This window comes from Diadema antillarum, unplaced genomic scaffold (genome assembly GCF_040938485.1).
Source record: "Diadema antillarum isolate AM-2024a unplaced genomic scaffold, OU_Dant_1.0 scf00000167, whole genome shotgun sequence".
NCBI lineage: Eukaryota > Metazoa > Echinodermata > Echinoidea > Diadematoida > Diadematidae > Diadema > Diadema antillarum.
Window position 1 is genome coordinate 3,868,198 of NW_027271056.1, and position 22,402 is coordinate 3,890,599.

A 22,402-nucleotide genomic window follows, 5' to 3' on the forward strand; every position below is an offset into this window, starting at 1 on the left:
ACTTGTATCGATTGATAATACCCTGACATACCAGTGAAATCTTGTGTGTGTCCAGGGGAGGTGGGCTCACCTCCCTAGTTTATCATAAATGAAAAATGCAAGTAACGCTCGGTCTAGGGAAAAGTACATCCCAATGTCTTTTGTCCATCATGTCAGTACTTCAGCAGTGATTGACAGTTGATGTCACTGGCAGAATATTGGTTTGAAGGACTGTTTTTCGTTTTTTTTTTTTTTTTGGTGGGTTTTTGTGGTCATATCCAAGTAATCTGAAGAAAACTAGAAAAATCATCATGATATATACAGTATGTCACATATCTGATCCTTCTTTGGCCACGTACTAAGTAAGTGATGTTGAGGGTACGTATCATGAATCAACACGAGTCAACTTGCACTTGCATTATGTAGTTCTGTTAACTTTGTAGCTTTTGCATAACGCACATAGCCTACACTGTACTGTAAAATATATATAGACCTACTTTATATCTCTGAGTGTTACTGTAGTAGCATATCGAAACATTGAGTTGAGCTTATACTCTTTTACGTCCGAGTTTATTCGTTTACACCACGAATATGAATATAAAAAGTTGGAAGCCCTAGGAGAATGGAACTTACATTTAAATACAATTGAGTCATTTAATAAAGACATCAAAACTTGTCCAAGGTCCAAGGTGTATGAAATGTGATCCACATTTGAAGGCAAGTACAAGCGCTTGTATATCTCAGTGTGTATGTGTGTGTCGTGTGTATGTGTGCAGACGTGTGTGTGTTTATGTAGTGCATGCGTATGTATGTCTGTGTGTACGGATGTTGTGCCATGTGTGTGTGGTTCAGATTAGCCTCCATTCAAGGAAGGACCAATTGACTCTGATCTGCCTGGTATACGCAGATTACAACAAGGGAATTTCGGAAGCCGAATTTCGCAATAAGGCGGTTTATTACGTATATGTAACTTCTCTCTCGGGAACAACGTGTAGACCCCGGGCAAGTAGCAAGCTTTTCCATATAGGTGCGTACTTGTGCATAACCATGCAGACGCTAGAATCGATTTGTATGCAATAAAAGTGAAGTTGCATGATAAGGATACAAAGGACTTGCTTTATACCTAAACGAAAGAGGAACTACGCGGTGTCGAAATTCGTAATCTGGTTCTCTCCCGAGATTAAAGGCATTATTTACCATTTGCAGACGAAACAAAATCCCAGCTTTAGTGCTTCAATATAGTTCTAAAATGTGAGTTAGGGATAGAAACAACCAATGCAAGGATGTAATCTATAGATAATGAGAAACCTCTCAGGGGTTTCTTATTATCTCACCAAAAAAAAAGAAGGAAAAAGCTAGAAACCTGAAGTAAGGCCTCAACCAGAGCTACTAGTATACGATCTCTTAACCGTCAATATGTTCCTTTTTGCTTAGTTAATTATTCGTTAATACACGTGTATATCTTATCTTCTCCCCCTCCACCGATCACCAGGTCTGTCCGTTTTGTCATGGCATATAAAATGGCAAAGACATGTGGCCTGATGGACAGCGAAACGTCAAACTTGCTCCACACAATTCTGGTATTCTAAAGTTCATCTGAATAATGTATTCATGTATTTTGTACGGCACTGTCTATTGTGTGCATGATGTTCATGCACGTGTTCCTATAGTATGTTAGTTTAAAAAGGTGTGTTTCTATGTCGTGTTTCTATCTGTCTAACTCGATCAGTTTTGGCCGTTTCCCCCTTCCCCATCGGCATGCACAAGGGATTATTTTACACAAGTTGAAGCTTTTCAGTAGATTTCTCCCCTAAAATCAGTGAGTTTAAGCTTATTATGCATAGACAATGTTTCTTCCCCGGCATTCTTATGTGATATATCCTCAGGTTGTATATCAACACTTTGAGCCAACCAAGTTACAGGAGTAATCGAAGAGCTCAAAATCACGTTTGAAAATCTCGTGTAACTTGAAAATTTGTATAGAAGATATGTCGCTGTAATATGATTGGAGGACATCAGCCGAAGAGCTGTTAGTTGTCCTCTTGGCACCTTGTTGCGGGTATTTCACCTGTGGATCAACGTGCGCCATTTGCAAGATATATTCCGCGTCCGCGTTCAAGGTTTCAAACTTTCCAACTATGTCGTATTCTATGTCACATGGCCGGCACATTGTGTCGATGGGCATCCAGTGCGGGTTGACGATGGCGTCGTCATTATCGGTCAAGTACTGCACGAACTCGGAAAACTTTAAATCATATTCTGTCCTCCAGTTCGCTTCGATACGATTTCCCTCCTCCTTCCCACGATATTTGTTTATGATATACAAACCATAAGTAGAAATCCAGTCAACGTCCTGATGATGATTTAGCGTGAAAGGAATTGAGATATTCGGCGCCAGCTTGTTGCGAAACGCCGAGAGTATACGAGAGAACGGATGTCGCACGAAAAGAAACTTCGTAAAATTTCGAAGCATGAATCTACGATGACTGACGTTAGTGTACTTGTGTAAGTAATTCAGGTATATTTTGCCACGCGTGTTGGTAGGCAATCGGTTAATCGCCCTCATGTGGAGATCGTTGATGCCGGCGAGCTTCAGGAAGACGGCCTTCCAATTGGTGCAGCCGACTTTGGGTACGTTACAGTAGATGAGACGGTACTTCTCGTCAACGATGAGCTCTCGCGGGGGGTTTTCGGCAGGGTCATTATGATCCGAGGTTTTCATCAACCGTTCGCACTTCCTTCTGAGTCGGCTTACCCTACTCTGCATTGTCGCTGATTGTGACGTCACTGAATGCTCTCTCAGACTCGCCTGAAACGCAACAACAAAAGATTAAGAAGTAAAATCATTCGACATTCAAGGATGATTAATAATAATTAATAGAGTCCCTTCCAAGAGGAGGCTTCAGTTATTTCTGACCAAATTTCAAGCAAAGTTATCCTTCAGGGATACATCCAGATCTTTATTCATTCATATATCATTTAAATGTGAGTGAGATGCTCTCATCTATGATAAATCATGATAGCACATTGCTAAGTTTGAAGACTTGCACTCATTCTGACGTGTAGGCCAACATTTTACTTATAGTCCTGGTTTAACACACATAAAAAAAAAACAGAGGGAAGATCACACACCCGGTCAGCGTAACATACCCAACTTTATTTTTCTTTCCTTTAGTCCATCCATGGTCACTATACTGTCAAGATTCCCCCAGATGTCTAATTTATCCTTGCTTAAATGTAATGCATTTTGAGCTCGCAGTTTACATCCGTTATACGCCCTCTGATCTTTTCTGCCGCTGAGATGAAAATAAGAGAGAGAGAGAGAGAGAGAGAAAGAGGGGGAGGGCTGTCTGCTTTTGATAAATTCCAACTTATTTTAATCATACGACGTTATTGTACGTGAATGTGACGGATTCTATTCACCGTGATCAACATCACCAGTAACTTGCTGATGTCTTTGATATTTTGAATATCGTCATTAATACCAGATAGCATTTTAAATCATATGAATATTACCTATGTCATGATTACGATAACTAGCATTGATATTAATGTTACCATGGTGATTATAATCATCCTCCTTATATTTTTCATGCCTTCGTTGTTATTCAATCCAACTGAGGTATCCCTTCATTCCATAGTAGTCAAGATAAAATGGCATACCGGAGGCCTACTGACGGGACCGTAACCAGCATGTCTGTCGATGTCCAGGGTTTCTGTAATGGAGAGAAACGACATGTATAGTAAATCTTATAACTCTCTATTTTTTGGGGGAAAAGCATGTCAAAAAGGAAAGTGTTTCTCCGTAATCAAATGTTACACTCTATCACACAAAACATTAGGCAGTGTCATAAAAGCTTAATGAGGAATGGCAGCCGCATTACAATGCTTCGGTCGACGTCAGATGAAAATTCAGAACGCCACCCCCCCCCCCCCCCCACGTCATGCTCTCAATTTCCACTGAATTTTCTTTTGTTCCACTGAATTTCCTATTGAATCACTGGAAACATCTATCTTTCATCCAAGTTGTTGGAGATTAAAAGTTACTTACTAATAGCAAAGATGTTTTGGTGAGAGAAGGTTGAGGTTATCGAGTCATCGATTTCCCCAAAATCAATTTTCATAATTTGCCATGCAAATAGAAGAACTGAGCATATAGAGCAGTGAATCGCCTCAGTAAATTGACAATGATTTATCTTTTCGTGAGAACATACCATTGTTTTTCATTTGATGCCTATAGTTATATGGAACTTCTCACACACATAAACGCACATACACATACACACGCACACATAAAATCCTTCTACTCATTCAGGATATTCTGCATATTCGAATAATATTCATAATGAAAAAAAATAATTGGAAATCTGTTAAGAAACTACAATGTTAATGAAACAAAATCAATGAAAATATGAAAATCATGTTCTGAGAAGACTTTACAGTCAGGAGACCAAAATACGGTTACAAGCATGAAATAGTTTCGGTTGAGATGGGGAAATTCAGATTTTAACCTTTTGCGAGATAATTATTGCAAACCACTTATGAAATATGAAAGATCATACATACTCTGAGAGAAATTCAAATTCTACTTGATTAAAATCGGTTTTGAAATGGCTGCAATATCCAAAAGAAAGTAAACAGAATGGACCTCAAGGTGGGTTCCACTTTTTTTAGGACCTCTTTGTTGCGCTTAACGCTAATCGCTTATCGGTAATGCATGATTTTAAGCTTTATCGAAAAATCGATTTAAAAACTTTGCTGAACTATCTGTTTCTGATAAGAACCACAAAATGAGCACTTCAGCGCTACGTGCGCAAATTGCACGGACTTCCTGTTGATCACCTTGGCGATTGATCCGTCCTACCATTTTCGCGCCATCTGTTCAGGGTGAATGCAAAAACAGACAGAATCATACTTATCTATTATACCACGGATTTACTAGGCGCTCCTTGGGTATACCACGTACAACGTTTTGGCGATTTGAGCGGTCACCGAACTCACCACCATCTCTTCGCTGCATAAATATAAACTCAGAATGTGTTCTGCAAAATTGCTTGGAGTATTCGGGTATTGCTTCTACAGAAGAGTACTGATTTAAAGGGATTTGCTTGTGTCAATGCCTGTGAGGGTGTGTTATATGTTCAGCACGGTAACATAAATGGCTTACATATAGAAAGTAGATTTAGCAATTTTTATGCTTTGCTGGGTTTCGTTTGCCGTCAGCATCTACAACGGGCACTTGTGTTATGTGGATTGATAACTATGATAAACAGTCATGGCAGAAGCTGCAACTATATATAAACGCTGGAAACACACTCTTTTTTAATGTTGTTGTGGTATGATATTGCAGTATTAAATACCCCCCTCCCCCCCCCAAAAAAAAAAAAAAATCAAAATCAAAATCAAAATCACACACACACACACACTCAAACACAGGCAGTAAACATACAAAACATTTAGGACGGGTGTATAAAGCGTGCTTGTGACCAGGGAGGTGTCTCACCTCCCTGTTGTGACAAAGGACCGCACCAAAGGTACGGGACCCGGGATTGAAGAGGGCGCTATTGGCTGATGACGGGCCGAGCCTCAGAAGGCTCTGATGACGGGCAGAGCCTTGACGGGCTCTGGCGTCAAGATCGCTGCGATCTTCGTTACGATGATCGACGAAGCATGATAAAACTAGTGAAATATCAATCATAGTAAATCACGTGAGAAGAATTTATTGTTATGATATAATACATGTGCTTGTAAACAGTCAGGGAAAAGCTGCAACAAGAACGCAAGAAAGACACGCGCTTTTCTGTTTGAGAAAAGTCCGATTTGAACTATTTATATCATGATAGCCATGTCGGAATTTCGGAGCCCGGGCATAATTATGTTGTTCCAAATTCATCGTGTCACTGCCGGGATACAAAGTTATATATCAATATGCAATGAATAGCACTGAAATGATTCCCCTGTCGAGACAGGTGGGCTGAACGACAGGTGGCTATAGAGGTAAATACTTTCATAACAGCAAATTCTGCCTAAAGTAAAGACAATTGGATATTCGGTATAAAGTTGTTATTCGACTCACTTTTACATCGCATTTGACAGGACAATAGCTCAAGGCGGTATCTCTTCATGTATTCAAACGTAGATGCGATTTGTTTTATTTCTGATACAGCTGCCTTGATCTACAGAATGGAAGTCCTCTCAAAATGATTCAGGTAGTATCGCTGAATGTGCATGAGAAGTTCAGTCCATGAGGATGAAAATTAAATATTCTCATCAAAAAGTTAATTTCCATTGCCGCAGTGCATTCAGCATCACCACAGGGAGCAGACTCGATATTGTAAAAATGACCAAACAAATACGTTGAATAGGCTTAGGGTGGCTATTGGTACAATGAAACAACTAGAGATTGTAATTTGTCATCACTGACAAATTAAGGTGATCCGATTTTTTTTTAGTCAATGATTCGAGTCCTGATACTGCAAAGTCTCAGCTACAACATACTAAAATCTGAGAGAAATTCACTGAAGCATAAGTAAGATAGTGCTCGATAAAGAGAGTCATGTCAATTTTCACATCTAAAAAATTCCCTCCCTTAGAGATAACACGTCATAGCGAACATAGAAAAAGAAGTACATATGACCTTTGACCCCACTTTGCACAGACAAGATGGCATCTGAGCAAAAAGTGGTTATTTTATGAAATAATCCCTGTAACATGGTCTTTACGTGTGCAAAATATGGGAAAGATAGGACCTGTATTCACCAAGATACAGGATGAAACATCTATGACCTTTGACCCTAATTTACATACCCAAGATGGCGACTGATCAAGTACTTGTTATTTTATGAAATAATGTTCGTGACATGAACTAAACATATTCAAATATGGTGGTGATAGGGTATGTTTTTCTTGATTTATTGCACATAAAGTTGCAAAAAGAAAGAAATATTTCAATACATCGAAGATAAACTTTAATTTCAACCAAGTTTTTTCACGTGATCCCGACAATGTATGAAAAAACAGAGGGCACACTTACGATAGCCCTACATCTCAGCTACAACATATTAAAATCTTAGAGAAATTCACCGAAGCATAAGTGAGCTAGTGCTCGATAAAGATAGTCATGTCAATTTTCATTTGCATAAAAATTGCACTCCCATAGAGATTACACGTAAACTGGTCAAATTTGACAAGGTTACCTTCAATCCATTTTTTCGAGGTAATGTCGTCATCGAATCAAAATTGTGTAATCACATAAATGAAAGAGCATTCCATAACCTACAACATATTGAAATTTGGGTGAAAATTGGGAAAGGATAAGTGAGATACGCTCGAGTAAACTTGAAATTTGATGACGTCATTTTGAAAATCTACTTTTTTTACTTTATTAAGAAATTTGATATCTTTTAATCATTTTGTTAGCTTTGCCAACCCATGAAATGACATGTACAACTAATCAGCTTTCAGAATATGTAAAGAAAATGGGGGATCACCGTCCATCCTGACGAGTAAAATCCGATTTAAAATTGGCGGTTTTTTGGCATAGTTGCACTGTATATCGCCATTGACGCGCGCGCGGAATTTCAACTTTGACGGGCCCGCATGACGTCATATTGAGGTGGATTGATTTGAAACTTGGTAGAAATATTCCTTGACATTTCAGATATCCGATCTGAGTGAAAAAACGGGAAATTTCTATTGCATATTAGCTGTGCGTGCGTATATGCGCGCACGCGTACGCGTCCGTCCGATTTTTTCAATTTTTCAAAAAATGCTCCAAATGGTCTGAAACGTGTCCAAAAAAATTTTGAGCTCGATTGGAGCATACAAATATTTGAACGCGCGCGTACGCGCACGTTTGAAGAGTACAGATGAATTTTGAGAACATGAGTAGAATTAACTTGATTCGAACTATATGTGAGGTAAATTTCATAGAAAAATTCCATTCCATTAATGAGATATGAATGAGAATGTGTTTTCATATAATGACGTCATAGTGACGTCACTTTCGAGTGATCACTATGATTTTATTAGATCTGTCGTCTTTGGGACATGATACATATATGGTATAATTTTGACATTGATAGGATGAGGACTTTCTGAGCTAACCTCTACACAACATTTGAGGAGAAAGAACTTTTTTGTGACAACGGGAAGTTTAACACTAGAGATTGTAATTTGTCATCACTGACAAATTAAGGTGATCCGATTTTTTTTATCAATGATTCGAGTCCTGATCGCAATAGGCATGACCATACAAGTTTCATCTCTGTTTAGAGACATTGTCCGTGTGATGTTTGCATTCTCATTTAGAAAAGGGAGTCATATCTGCCATCTTTGGTACCAAATTCTGTATACACTGAATAACGAAGATACAGCAATGAATACATATGACCTTTGACCCACCTTTGCACTCCCAAGATTGCATCTGATGAAATAGTGGTTATTTTGTGAAATGATTCTCGCGACATCGTCTATACGTGTGAAAAATATGGGAAAGATAGGACAGGTATTCACTAAGATACAAGATGAAACATTTATGACCTTTGACCCTAATTTACATACCCAAGATGTTGTCCGATCTAGTAGTTGTTATTTTATGAAATAATGTACGAGACATGAACTAAACATGTGCAAAATATGGGGGTGATAGGGCGTGTTTTTCTTGAGTTATTGCAAAGAAAGTTGCAGAAAGAAAGAAATATCTCAATACATAGAAGATAAGCTTTAATTTCAACCAATTTTTTATCGTCATCCCGACATCGTATGAAAAAACAAAGGAAATAAAACGATAGCGCAAAGTCTCAGCTACAACATATTAAAATCTGGGAGAAATTCATCGAAGGGTAAGTGAGCTAGTGCTCGATAAAGACAATCATGTCAATTTTCACATTAAAGAAAATTCCCTCCCATAGAGATAACACGTCATAACGAAGATACAAAAAGAAGTACATATGACCTTTGACCTCAAATTGTACAGACAAGATGGCATCTGAGTAAAAAGTGGTTATTTTGTGAAATGATCCTTGTAACATGGTCTTTGCGTATGCAAAATATGGGAAAGATAGGACATGTATTCACTAAGATACAGGGTGAAACACTTATGACCTTTGACCCTAATTTACATACCCAAGATGGTGTCCGATCAAGTAGTTGTTATTTTATGAAATAATGTACGTGACATGAACTAAACATGTGCAAAATATAGAAGTGATAGAGGCCGTTTTTCTTGAGTTATTGCAAAGAAAGTTCCAGAAAGAAAGAAATATCTCAATACATCGAAGATAAGCCTGAATTTCAACCCAATTTTTTGACGTGATTCTGACATCGTATAAAAAAACAAAGGGCACACTCACGGTAGCGTAAAGTCTCAGCTACAACATATTAAAATCTGGGAGAAATTTACCGAAGCTTAAGTGAGCTAGTGCTCGATAAAGATAGTCATGTCAATTTTCATTTCCAGAAAAACTGCACTCCCATAGAGATAACACGTAAACTGGTCAAATTTGACAAGATTACTTTTAATCCATTTTTACGAGGTGATACCGTTATCCAATCAAAATATTGTAATTTTATGTTTGAAAGAACATTAAATAAGCTACATCATACTGAAATCTGGGTGAAAATTGACAAAGGACTAGTGAGATACGCTCGAATGAACTTGAAATTTGATGACGTCATTTTGAAAATTTACTTTTTTTACTTTATTAAGAAATTTGATATCTTTTAATCCTTTTGTCAGCATTGCCACCCCATGAAATGACATGTACAACTCATCAGCTTTCAAAATATGTACAGAAAATGGGGGGTCACCGTCCATCCTGACGAGTAAAATCGGATTTAAAATTGGCAGTTTTTTGGCATAGTTGCACTGTATATCGCCATTGACGCGCGCGCGGAATTTCAACTTTGACGGGCCCGTATGACGTCATATTGAGTCGGATTGATTTGAAACTTGGTATAAATATTCCTTAACATTTCAGACATCCGATCAAAGTAAAAAAACTGGAAATTTCAATTGCACATGAGCTGTGCGTGCGTATATGCGCGCGCGCGTACGCGTCCGTCCGATTTTTTCAATTTTTCAAAAAATGCTCCAAATGGTCTGAAACGTGTGCAAAAAAATTTTGAGCTCGATTGGAGCATACAAATATTTCAACGCGCGCGTACGCGCACGTTTTAAGAGAATATATGAATTTTGAGAACATGAGTAGAATGCGCATAATTTGAAATATATGTGACGTAAATTTCATTGAAAAATTTCATTCCATTAATGAGATATGATTGAGAATGTGTTTTCATATAATGACGTCATAGTGACGTCACGGTCCACTGATCACAATGATACATTAGATTTGTCGTCTTTGGGACATGATGCATACATGGTATAATTTTGAAATTGATAGGCAGCGGACTTTCTGAGCTAACCTCTGCACAACTTTTGCGGAGAAATAAAGAAACAAAGAAGAAGAAAGAATCCGTACAGATACAGAAGGTGATCCGAAGGATACTCGGATCACCTAATTATGTATTATATGTCACAAGATATGTAATCATTTGACGTTTGTTAGGTGATCCGAGTATCCTCTCGGATCACCTTCTGTATCTGTACGGAATCTTTCTTTCTTTGTTTCTGGACAAAATTTGTGCAGAGGTTAGCTCAGAAAGTGCATTGCCTTTCAATGTCAAACTTATACCATATATGTATCGTCTCCCAAAGACGGCAATCGAACTAAAATCATGGTGATCAGTCGACCGTGACGTCACTATGACGTCATTATATGAAAACACATTCTCAATCATATCTCATTAATGGAATGGATTTTTTCAATGAAATTTACGTCACATATATTTCAGGTCAGGTGCATTCTACTCATATTCTCAAAATTCATCTATACCTTAAAACGTGCGCGTACGCGCGCGTTGAAATATTTGTATGCTCAAATCGAGCTCAAATTTTTTTTGCACACGTTTCAGACCATTTGGAGCATTTTTTGAAAAATTGAAAAATTTGGACGGACGCGTACGCGCGCGCTCATATACGCACGCACAGCTCATATGCAATAGAAATTTCCCGTTTTTTCACACTTATCGGCTGCCTGAAATGTCAAGGAATATGTCTACCAAGTTTCAAGTCAATCCGACTCAATATGACGTCATACGGGGCCGTCAAAGTTGAAATTCCGCGCGCGCGTCAATGGCGATATACAGTGCAACTATGCCAAAAAAATGACAATCTTAAATCCGATTTTACTCGTCAGGATGGACGGTGACCCCCCATTTTCTGTACATATTTTGAAAGCTGATGAGTTGTACATGTCATTTCATGGGGTGGCAATGCTGACAAAATGATTAAAAGATATCAAATTTCTTAATAAAGTAAAAAAAGTAAATTTTCAAAATGACGTCATCAAATTTCAAGTTCATTCGAGCGTATCTCACTAGTCCTTTGTCAATTTTCACCCAGATTTCAGTATGAGGTAGCTTATTTAATGTTCTTTGAAACATGAAATTACAATAATTTGATTGGATAACGGTATCACCTCGTAAAAATGGATTGAAAGTAATCTTGTCAAATTTGACCAGTTTACGTGTTATCTCTATGGGAGTGCAGTTTTTCTGGAAATGAAAATTGACATGACTATCTTTATCGAGCACTAGCTCACTTAAGCTTCGGTAAATTTCTCCCAGATTTTAATATGTTGTAGCTTAGACTTTACGCTACCGTAAGTGTGCCCTTTGTTTTTTCATACGATGTCAGAATCACGTCAAAAAATTGGGTTGAAATTCAGGCTTATCTTCGATGTATTGAGATATTTCTTTCTTTCTGCAACTTTCTTTGCAATAACTCAAGAAAAACAGCCTCTATCACTTCTATATTTTGCACATGTTTAGTTCATGTCACGTGAATTATTTCATAAAATAACAACTACTTGATCAGACACCATCTTGGGTATGTAAATTAGGGTCAAAGGTCATAAGTGTTTCATCCTGTATCTTAGTAAATACATGTCCTATCTGTCCCATATTTTGCGCATGCAAAGACCATGTTACAAGGATCATTTCACAAAATAACTACTTTTTACTCAGATGCCATCTTGTCTGTGCAAATTGAGGTCAAAGGTTATATGTACTTCTTTTTGTATCTTCGTGATGACGTGTTATCTCTATGGGAGGGAATTTTCTTTAATATGAAAATTGACATGATTGTCTTTATCGAGCACTAGCTCACTTACCCTTCCGTGAATTTCTCCCAGATTTTAATATGTTGTAGCTGAGACTTTGCGCTATCGTTTTGTTGCCTTCGTTTTTTCATACGATGTCGGGATTACGATAAAAAATTGGTTGAATTTAAAGCTTATCTTCTATGTATTGAGATATTTCTTTCTTTCTGCAACTTTCTTTGCAATAACTCAAGAAAAACACGCCCTATCACCCCCATATTTTGCACATGTTTAGTTCATGTCTCGTACATTATTTCATAAAATAACAACTACTAGATCGGACAACATCTTGGGTATGTAAATTAGGGTCAAAGGTCATAAATGTTTCATCTTGTATCTGAGTGAATACCTGTCCTATCTTTCCCTTATTTTTCACACGTATAGACGATGTCGCGAGAATCATTTCACAAAATAACCACTATTTCATCAGATGCAATCTGGGAGTGCAAAGGTGGGTCAAAGGTCATATGTATTCATTGCTGTATCTTCGTTATTCAGTGTATACAGAATTTGGTACCAAAGATGGCAGATATGACTCCCTTTTCTAAATGAGAATGCAAACATCACACGACCAATGTCTCTAAACACAGATGAAACTTGTATGGTCATGCCTATTGCGATCAGGACTCGAATCATTGATAAAAAAAAATCGGATCACCTTAATTTGTCAGTGATGACAAATTACAATCTCTAGTTACCTATGTATATTGATTGGAAATGAAAATAAATGCGCGTCCTGGGAGTCTTCTGGAATAGCGTAAACTTTGACTACCGTCTCCCCCCGCAATGCTCTCACGTCAAGCAACTGTGGACAAAACTTTTCCGTTTGTCTACTACTTTCTTCGTTTTTAATAACTCCTCAATTTCACGGTCATCCTAGATGTAACTTAAAAAAAAAAACAGTGTTCTCAAAGATATCAAGAACAACCCGAATGTCACGGAAGATTGTACATGAAAACAGATGTTAGATAATGACTTCGTTTAAAAATAATGAAGAGTATAAGCACAGTGGTCATCATGTTAAAAGGCTTGAAATTGTAAAGTTTCGCTAATATTTGCCTAACATTTCTCGAACACTTTGTGTGAATATGCAAGTGAATGGGATAATGATGTCATCACCTATACCTTTCAAGGAAAAAATTAAGTCGAACTTTTTTTTTTCTTTATGAAAGTGAACAAAAATGTTATTCCCGGCTGAATAACTTACGAAATTACTGATCAGTCAGTAGGACTTAAGATTATGGCACCATTGCGTTAAAAACAACAAAACAACAGTGAAAAAAGAAGGCCATTACACAATTTTAGCTACAAACAAATTTAAGGCAAGTTGTAAGGCGATGGTACCATCAACACACTATTTGCATGCATATGCATATTGACTGTTCAATATTATTGTTATATAGAGAGAATCAAGTTTGTTGTTTTTGTGTGTGTGTGTAAATTAGCGAAACAATTTCGTATATATCATATTTTCCCTATTCATCCAATTTTGATTAAATTTTCAGGTGTGCTTGTTAAATTTCTCTTTCTTTTGGGGTTAATTTTCCACTGATTGCCCTTAAAGGATGGTATAGTATTAGTAGAGATGAAGATTGGGTTTTTAACTTTTTGTGAGATACCAAGAAACCACTTATGAAATAATGCAAAGCATACCATTCTAAGAGGAATGCAAACTTTTTATGATGAAAATCAGTTTTGAAATGGCTGAGACATCCAAAACAAAGTTAAACAAAGCGATTGTATTAAAAAGGTGGGTCCCACTTTTCCTTAGGATTACTGTGTTTTGGATATCTCGGCCATTTCAAAACCAATTTTCACCAAATAAAATTGATTTCCTCTTAAAATTACATGTTCTTTCAGATTTCATCAAAAGTTTATCATCATCTGACCAAAAATGTCAGAAACATGAAGTTATAGGTCCCAACCAAAACTAAAAACGATCCCTTTAAACAAGTCCGGAAGGGCACACATCTTGAGCGGAAGTACTCATATCCAAGACATGTTCGGAAGTATCCGCATCGCTGACAAAAACGGAAGTCCATCTTTCATATGAAGTACCCGCCTTTTCTCGAGGGACGGCACATTTTCTCTCTATATTCACTTTCGCAAATAGTTGCCCAATCACTTTTTCCCCTCTCTGTCGTATCATCTGTTAATGTTCAGTTTCGTGAATCAGGTGTAATCCATTGACGTATACACAAAGCGTATACTTGACTAATTGACATTGAAGTATGAGAATTTGAATATAACAAAAGCCGGAACAAACCATTACCGTTTTGGATTCAGCCATCATAACCAAACTACCATCTGTTAGCATTTTCTGTGTGTGATACAGTATGGACGGTATAGATGATTAATGCTTTCGTCGCTCTTCGTTCAGTGCCATTCGTCGGCGTTTTCACGAACCGACGCTATTTCGTTTTTGAGCGAAAATGCAATTCTGAGAAAATCGCGTTTAAAGATCTCACAAGTTTTAGACAACGTTTTCAATGACTTTTCCTGTCTTGTGCGTGAAAATTTTGACAGGGTGATGAGAGTGGAAGTTGTTCTTCCTATCCATAGTGTAATTTTAGTGTGAATTCAAAAAATTTACGATATTTCTGTCTTCAAACTCACTGCGTCGGTTCGTAAATCCATCGTTTCTTGCGCGCACCATAGGTTATGTACTTAAGCGCGGGTCTCACGAACCGACGTAAGTTGTATTACGCCGGTTCGTGAGACCCGCGCTGTAGGGCCTGTACAATAGGTAACGTGCAATACGCGTGTATTTACGAACCGTCGCTATTTCATTTTCGTATGTGTTTACATACAAATACTATTAGGGCTATACCTGCTTATCAGCAATAACCTTATTAATTGAAATTAATTGTCATGTAATGATTGTTGTGATGATTACAATACATTTAGTGATAATTAAGATGATAATACAAGCCAGTTTCTCTTAATTGTTCTAAAAAGAGTGTTGTCATTGTTTTCATCTTCATTTAGTACACGCATGTATTGTTATTATAGCTGTGGTTGATCGTTCCAAAGATTTCTTTGCCCCCCTTTTTTTGTGGATATATCATTATTTAACACTTTTGCATTTGGACATCTATAATTTGGTAATACATGTACTCGGTATACTGTGTTTCATATTTTTTACTTTTTACTGTTTTTTTTTTTTACTTAATTAACTTACTTTTTCATTTTTTCACATTATTTTTAATTCAAATTCAGTTCACTTCTTTTATAATAATTATGAATGTTTGTTCTAAGATGAAGGATACCGCTAGATCTTGGGGAAAAGACGTGCCAGTCAGTAATAATTACTTGTATTTACTCATCTTTCATACTCATGCATGCACTCTGTTAAAAATGTATTTCTTTCTCTGAAATAATATATTAATTTCTTTATTTCTTATTATTCCACATATTTGTGACATTTACTTTGTCACAATTTTTATCAGTGTCATTATTGTCATTTGGCTCGCATGCGAATTCACTCATAATTCCTCATTTTCCATCTTTCTCTTTCCTGCTCAACAGATTCTATGATAGCTGCACCTGATCATTTAAAAACATAAAACTCATCCTGCATGCACTCTTCGAAACTGATAAACTCCTAAAAATACATAAATATCAACACTATCAGAATTTCAAGCTTCATTTTAAATATATAATAATGGTCATGTTTTATTATGCCTTTTGCAGCAATATATTGAAGAGGTACATTATGTAATCGAAGAAACATAGGTCCTCAATAAAATATCAAATTTGAATTATTCAGAGATGAGTAATGACAATGGGAAGGATAACAATTGTGGAAGAGCTCCATAAATCAATACATATCTAATGGCAAATGGAGATGGAATCAAGATTCAAGAATATGTGTAATTCAAGTTCATTATTACAATTTGTATATCAGTTATTGTGTGTTCACAAAAAGAGGAACACAGTTCGAACATGCACACCAAATCTTACATCGTACATTTACATCTATAGAGTGCGGACGGAACATATACAAGAGAAAGAATAACATTCTCAAATTAATATATCAAGCATAACTATGTATATGACCACACAAAGATGTTGCTGCATATGCATGAAGCTTGAGAGTGCTGCAACACCCATATGCTCAGATAAAAACTTGATGTATATCATACAAAAGAGAAGAGGTACTGCATGTACATGTAGTTACACTATTCACAGGACAGTAGAGAAAAAGCACGAGAGAGGGAAATGGGTGTCTAAAATAGGTCGATGTAAGGAGTGCCAAGCCAATTAAGTCTCTAATAGAAGTCATACATATATAAGGAAACAAATTAATCACAACATAAATGATCATGCTCATGTTAACCAATAATTAGCATCTAAAAACGTGTGTAGAAAGCCCATAATATCAGCCTTTCGCCCCGAAGGCTTGTTACATATGAGAAAAGAGAAATTTTGGCCGACCCCCCCCCCCTCCCTGTGAATCCTTAATCCACCAGTACTATAAACACATTCTGAGAATGTGTTTTAGTACATGTACTAGCAAATTCACAAGAGGGGTGGGGAAATTCAGCCAAAATTGTGTGTGGCTAAAATAATTAAAAAGAAAGGTCATCAGCAAAACTACGGGGTGGATGCAGACGAATTTGCATGTGATGACTAAAAAAAAATGCAGCTAAAGGAAAAAAAAAGACGGCGGAGAGGGGCCAAGGCTAATTTGACTCCCCTCCCCCCCCCCCCACCAAAAAACAAACAAACAAACAAACACCACTGTTTTACAGCACCTTTAAAGGACTCTTAATTTTTTGTTTGTTAAAAACAAACGTCTCGAAGTAAAGAATTCCATATTGTAGGCGAAATGTAGACCGATACAGTGTATAAAGTTTACATCCCAAGCTATTAAAGAAAAAAAAAAACAGATTATGAATATCATTTAAAGTAAGAATTTCAGTGTGTTTAATCATCTTTAGTTGAGTTGCAAATGACATGTACATATTTAATAAGAGCAGTAAACTTCGAAGCGCCCCCAAGCCCTTCTATACTTAATTATTCATGTGTAAAGGTAGCGCCAGGGCACTCTGGTGGTCTAGTGGTTATGACGCTGGTCTAGTAATCCAGAGGTCGTGGGTTCGAATCCTGCTTGGGCTGCCTGTGATTTTTTTTTTTCACAGCAGCCTACAAACTGCACACTGCAGTTGCGTGCGTTACTACGGATGGAGACAAATGAATAATCAATTATTTTAATATACAATGTTTGACATCCTTATTGCAATCACTTTCTTTAATTGTAAATTTAGAGACATAATGAATTATTATTAAAAGAAATCAAATTTCTGTATTTTGTTGTGAGTTTGCATGGGAACATACACGTATCATAATTTACAATTTTAGTTAGATAAAGAACATCTTATAACAGAACTGTCTAGTGATGGTTGAATAATTATGTCAATTTGTTATAAGTCCTATCAGTTACATGGAGTGCATGTACCCATGTTTATAAGAATCATACGTGACACATTCAAAGTGGGTTGAAGACAACAAAATAATAAATAAAAGAATAAAGGAGAATAGAACTTAATCTGATTACAGCATCATCTAAATATTGCCAATGTGCACTTAGAAATCTATCAAGATTTATCACAAGGTTATGATTACCACACAAAACCTTCAAGATTTATTATCATGAAATACATAACAATGAACACTAAAAAAAATCTAACATTCCATATCCACATGAAGCTTTCCTTGATATAAATGTCTCTCTGTAGTGTTATTAAAGTGTAGCAAAATTGTAATTACGACATCACAGAATGGAATGCATTGTTTTCACCTTCAATCTTAGGATCTCCTTTCATGTTTCCACTTTACAATCACATTTCACTGTAGATATACCGTCCTTATGTTGTCGCCCTTCATCCCAATTTCTCCCTTCTATCCTATCTGTAGATTGTCTTCTTTCCTAAGCCATTGTATTCACATTCCTTGATGATCAGCACGATGCTGTACTTTTTTCTTCTTCTCTGAAACAGTCCAGCTCTTCGCTACTGCATGGCATCAGTCATCTGAAAGAAAAGACAGAAATTAAGAACTTTCGATTAAAATCAAACATCATGATACAAGATACAACTTTCATTTTGAGAAAAAGAAATCAGCCAACTAAACTGTAGTTGAAATTATTTTGCTCTATTTATATTAAACATAAAACAAAACGGTATACAGGAACAAAGAATGTCAAAAAAATACTGCTGTTTTTGATGCATATTCAAATTGTCTCGCCTTTTACATACTTTAATGATGCACGATCTTATGTCTAGCACTTAGTAAGTCTCATGTAGAATTTAAATTATTATTCACATGAATAAATCTGCATGTCCTTGTAAACAAGGCATTGCTTTGAAAAAGCTGAATATTACTAATTGCATTTGGGAAAGAGTCTACGACAATCAAACTTGTTTATTATCAGAGACTTTAACATCTTAATTAGACCTAGACTCTACATTACCATTGTATTCACATCCGTTGGTGATGTACACGACCCTGTACTTTTCCTTTTCTTTTCTGAGACAGTCCAGTTCTTCGCTACTCCATGGCACCAGTCATCTGAAAGAAAAGAAAGAAATTAAGAACTTTTGATTAAAATCAAACATCATGGCACAAGATACAACTTTAATTTTGAGAAGAAAAAAAAAATCAGCCAACAAAACTGAAGTTGAAATTATTTTGCTCTATTTATATTAAACATAAAACAAAATGGTATGCCTATGCAGGATCAAAGAATGTCAAAAAATGCTGCTGTTCGTATTTGATGCATATTCAAATTGTCTCTTCATTTACACATTTTACTGATGCAAGATATTATGTTTAGCACTTAGTATGTCTCATGTAGAAATTGAATTATCATTCACATGAATATAAATCTACATGTATTTGTAAACAAGGCATTGCATTGAAACAGCTGAATATTACTACATGTACCTGCATTTGGGAAACAGTCTATGACAATCAAACCTGTTTCTTATCAGAGACTGTAACATCTTAATTAGACCTAGACTCTACATTATCATTCAGCTTTTAAAGGTATTAACCATTCACTTATAAAACACTGGCATTGTCATGTGCATCATATTTCTTTGATACTGCACATATTTTCATGAAGTCTGCACAAGAATGCAAATGAAACACGTCTGCTGTTTGGTATTTATGAAAAAAAAAAAAATCACTAACCCGGAAGTCCTTGGCCTTAGGAATAACGCGTGGCGAGTTAGTAGGAATTGACGTTAAAATAGAATAAGAATAGATCTACTAAATAGGCCTTTGCCTCATGAATGTCTGGTCTAATTATAGACTAAGTGAAGTCTAGACCTTTCACTTTTAAGTTACCAGTGGTTCACAAAATTTATATTATAGATCTAGACTACATCTAGATCTAGACATCTAATACTATTAGATCTTGGCAACTTTTGTCTTTGTGACACGAAATTAACACGTCACAGATGATATTGCGGCGATATCCAACAGGATGACAGTACCACTATTACTGAATCAGTAAGTTGACATAGATAACTAACATCAACTTGTTAACGTACGTTAGAGATGGCACCATATACAATAACCGGTGACACTGACACTGACAGATCTAACGACTACGTTTAGACTAACGTTAAAGAGTTAGACTCGGCCATCTCAGTAAGTCGGCCAAAGACAAAGTCAATACAGGGCTAAGTCAGTGTTACTGTTATGTTAGGCCTAACAAATGTTAACGGTTACTCGGTTAGGTTAGGTTTACCAGGACTCAAGAGTCCTGGTTAAATCAGTCGAGGGACATTTCTTAGAAGTCCTTTGATTCCAAGAATAAAAAGGGTGAAGGAACAAAGGGAAAAAAGGAAAGAAGAAAGGACAAAAGATTATGTATGGCTGCTGTGGAAATCGACAGCGCTACTGTATCACTATCAATCACGCGTGAATATGTAAACGCCATTTGGTTGGGCCGCATTCACAAGTTTTAGGGAAAAAAAGCCCCACCGCTGTGTTTCAAAGGTACTCCACTCGAACTAACGTTAGACATAATGTCACATATCTACACACAGTACGGTACTAGGGCTGAATTCACAAGTATACTATAACACTGCACTGTACAGGAAAGCCACCTAACCTGTAGAGTACTACTCGTAGTGTTTAGGTAGTATCACTAGACCACATACTGTCATAGATGACATCTACACCAACGCTGCACACTGGCACTGGTCCGACGGTCCCTGACCAGGAAAAATCACTGTTGGACACTGACCAGTAACTTTTTCAGGAATGGACCAGTAAAAATTGGGGGAAAAAATGGGTGGACTCTACCTACTATTACCACTAGTCTAGATGTAGATCTAGAGCTAGACTATAGACTCTGTGTTAATTTGACTTGGTCTTAGACTTCAGCTGATCTTAGTTTTAGTAACTGGCATTACAAGTAAAGTCTTAACTTAGACTTAATAGTTAAACTTGAAAGTTAAAGTCTAACATGTCTAACTTTATTCTTTACTCTTCCTTTGAGTTTTACTTTTAGACTTTTTACTTTTTTTTTAGTTTAGTAGGCCTACTTTGTCAATCTCATGATTTCATTTTCAACTCAAGTCAAGGCATAGCCATGAGTGTCTTCGAGACTTTGACATCTTGCATGTCTTGCACACAGACGTTACGACTACAGTATGGACTAACACTACTCTATCCCCCTCAGTAGTCTCAGAAGTAACGACATAAGTTGAAAAGAAACTATAAATAATATGATTTGGGATCTAATTTGAAATTGGATGGCGTTTACAGACTAGGCTTCATAAGCATCACGCGATTGAATACATGGGACTACACTCTACCGCAATTAATGGTTATGGTAGTCCAACTGAAACTGTTATTTTGAGCATGATTTTAATAGGATTATAGCTTACCATTCACTTCACTCGTGGACAGTGGGCTGGCTTAGGTCGTCATTCATCTTTCAGATGGTTTGGTTCTCACTCTGAGATCTGGATTAGGGCCAAAACCTAATTCTAGGCCAGTAAGTTGAACAAAACTCAAAATAATGCAACTGCGACGGTTCGTAAAACCCGCATTGCTCTTCACCCTAGCAATTCGGGTTTCACGAACCGGCGTATCTTTACTGCGTCGGTTCGTGAAACCCCTTTTTCTCAATTTCTCGATATTTCGAGTACCGTCGTTTTTTTCTTTCTTTGATAAAATTAAGAATAATTAATTTTGTGATCTAAAATTTTGGGATTTGGTAGAGTTTTGAAAGCACTTTCATTTGGTACCAATATCTCGATTTTGAAAATTTTGACCAAAATCGAAATAGCGTCGGTTCGTGAAAACGCCGACGATCTTTTTCATTACATTGTTCTATTGGGTCATTAAGAAATTCTCTAGTGAAAAACAGTTTTTTTCCTCATCATATAGCATGCATTTATAACAATAATCAAGATGATCAAATCAAATTATTCAGGTTTCTGCAGTGACTTTCAGTAGTTCAGTTCAATTCATTTCAATTCAATAGTCCCATCAACAATATTCAAGGGTTCATTCGATCATTACAGGTGTAATACAGGCAAAATCTCGACACTTTTCAATGTGAAACCCAGTCAGCGCTCAACTTGATCCAACGATCAATCTAGAACGACGAATAGAGCTAGAGTGGTAACGACAAACAGTAAACAGTTTGTAAACAATGGGAATTGTTAAGACCAAAATGAGAGATTTGCTCACCTATATTACCATGTTCGGAAGATCCAAGGTTGCCATGAGATCTGATGACAAGTAGTACGCAAGCCACTACCACTATCAACACCGTGGTCGCTTTCTGTCGGGTCTTCACACCACGCCTGCAGACCACGTCCACCAGGCGGTTTGTCATTGTCCGTTTCGCTTCGAGGAGATGGAAAATAACATGGCCAAGACCACCACATCGGGGAGTGATGTTTCCGGTCCTCTCAGGTAGTTCGTGATTACATAATGGTTTGTCAGGCATCTCGCAACGTCATCAAGATTCACTACTGCACAGGCCAACCTGTATCATTCCGACTGGAGGTTTCACCCGTAGCTTCCAGTTGCAAAAATTGGAGGGGTGTTGGTTTGTCTTCAGCAGCTCTCAGCAGAAAACGAAATTGTTTGTCGTCAAAGTGATGTCAGCATGTGAAGTGCAAAGATTGTAACGATGCAAGACGGTATTAAAAAAATACCTCCTTTGCGAA

The 22,402-nt window shown here is 36.9% G+C and overlaps 1 protein-coding gene across 1 annotated transcript; it reads right to left on the reverse strand.

The window, feature by feature from the left end:
* Positions 1–1,873: 1,873 nt before the first annotated feature.
* On the reverse strand, positions 1,874–22,065 carry LOC139722619 (carbohydrate sulfotransferase 11-like). The gene is made up of 4 exons (XM_071633919.1): positions 21,918–22,065; positions 5,509–5,658; positions 3,643–3,695; positions 1,874–2,788 (listed from the first exon to the last, which is right to left on the reverse strand). The coding sequence occupies exons 1-4, from the start codon at positions 22,063–22,065 to the stop codon at positions 1,874–1,876; spliced, it is 1,266 nt and encodes a 421-aa protein (XP_071490020.1).
* Positions 22,066–22,402: the final 337 nt, after the last annotated feature.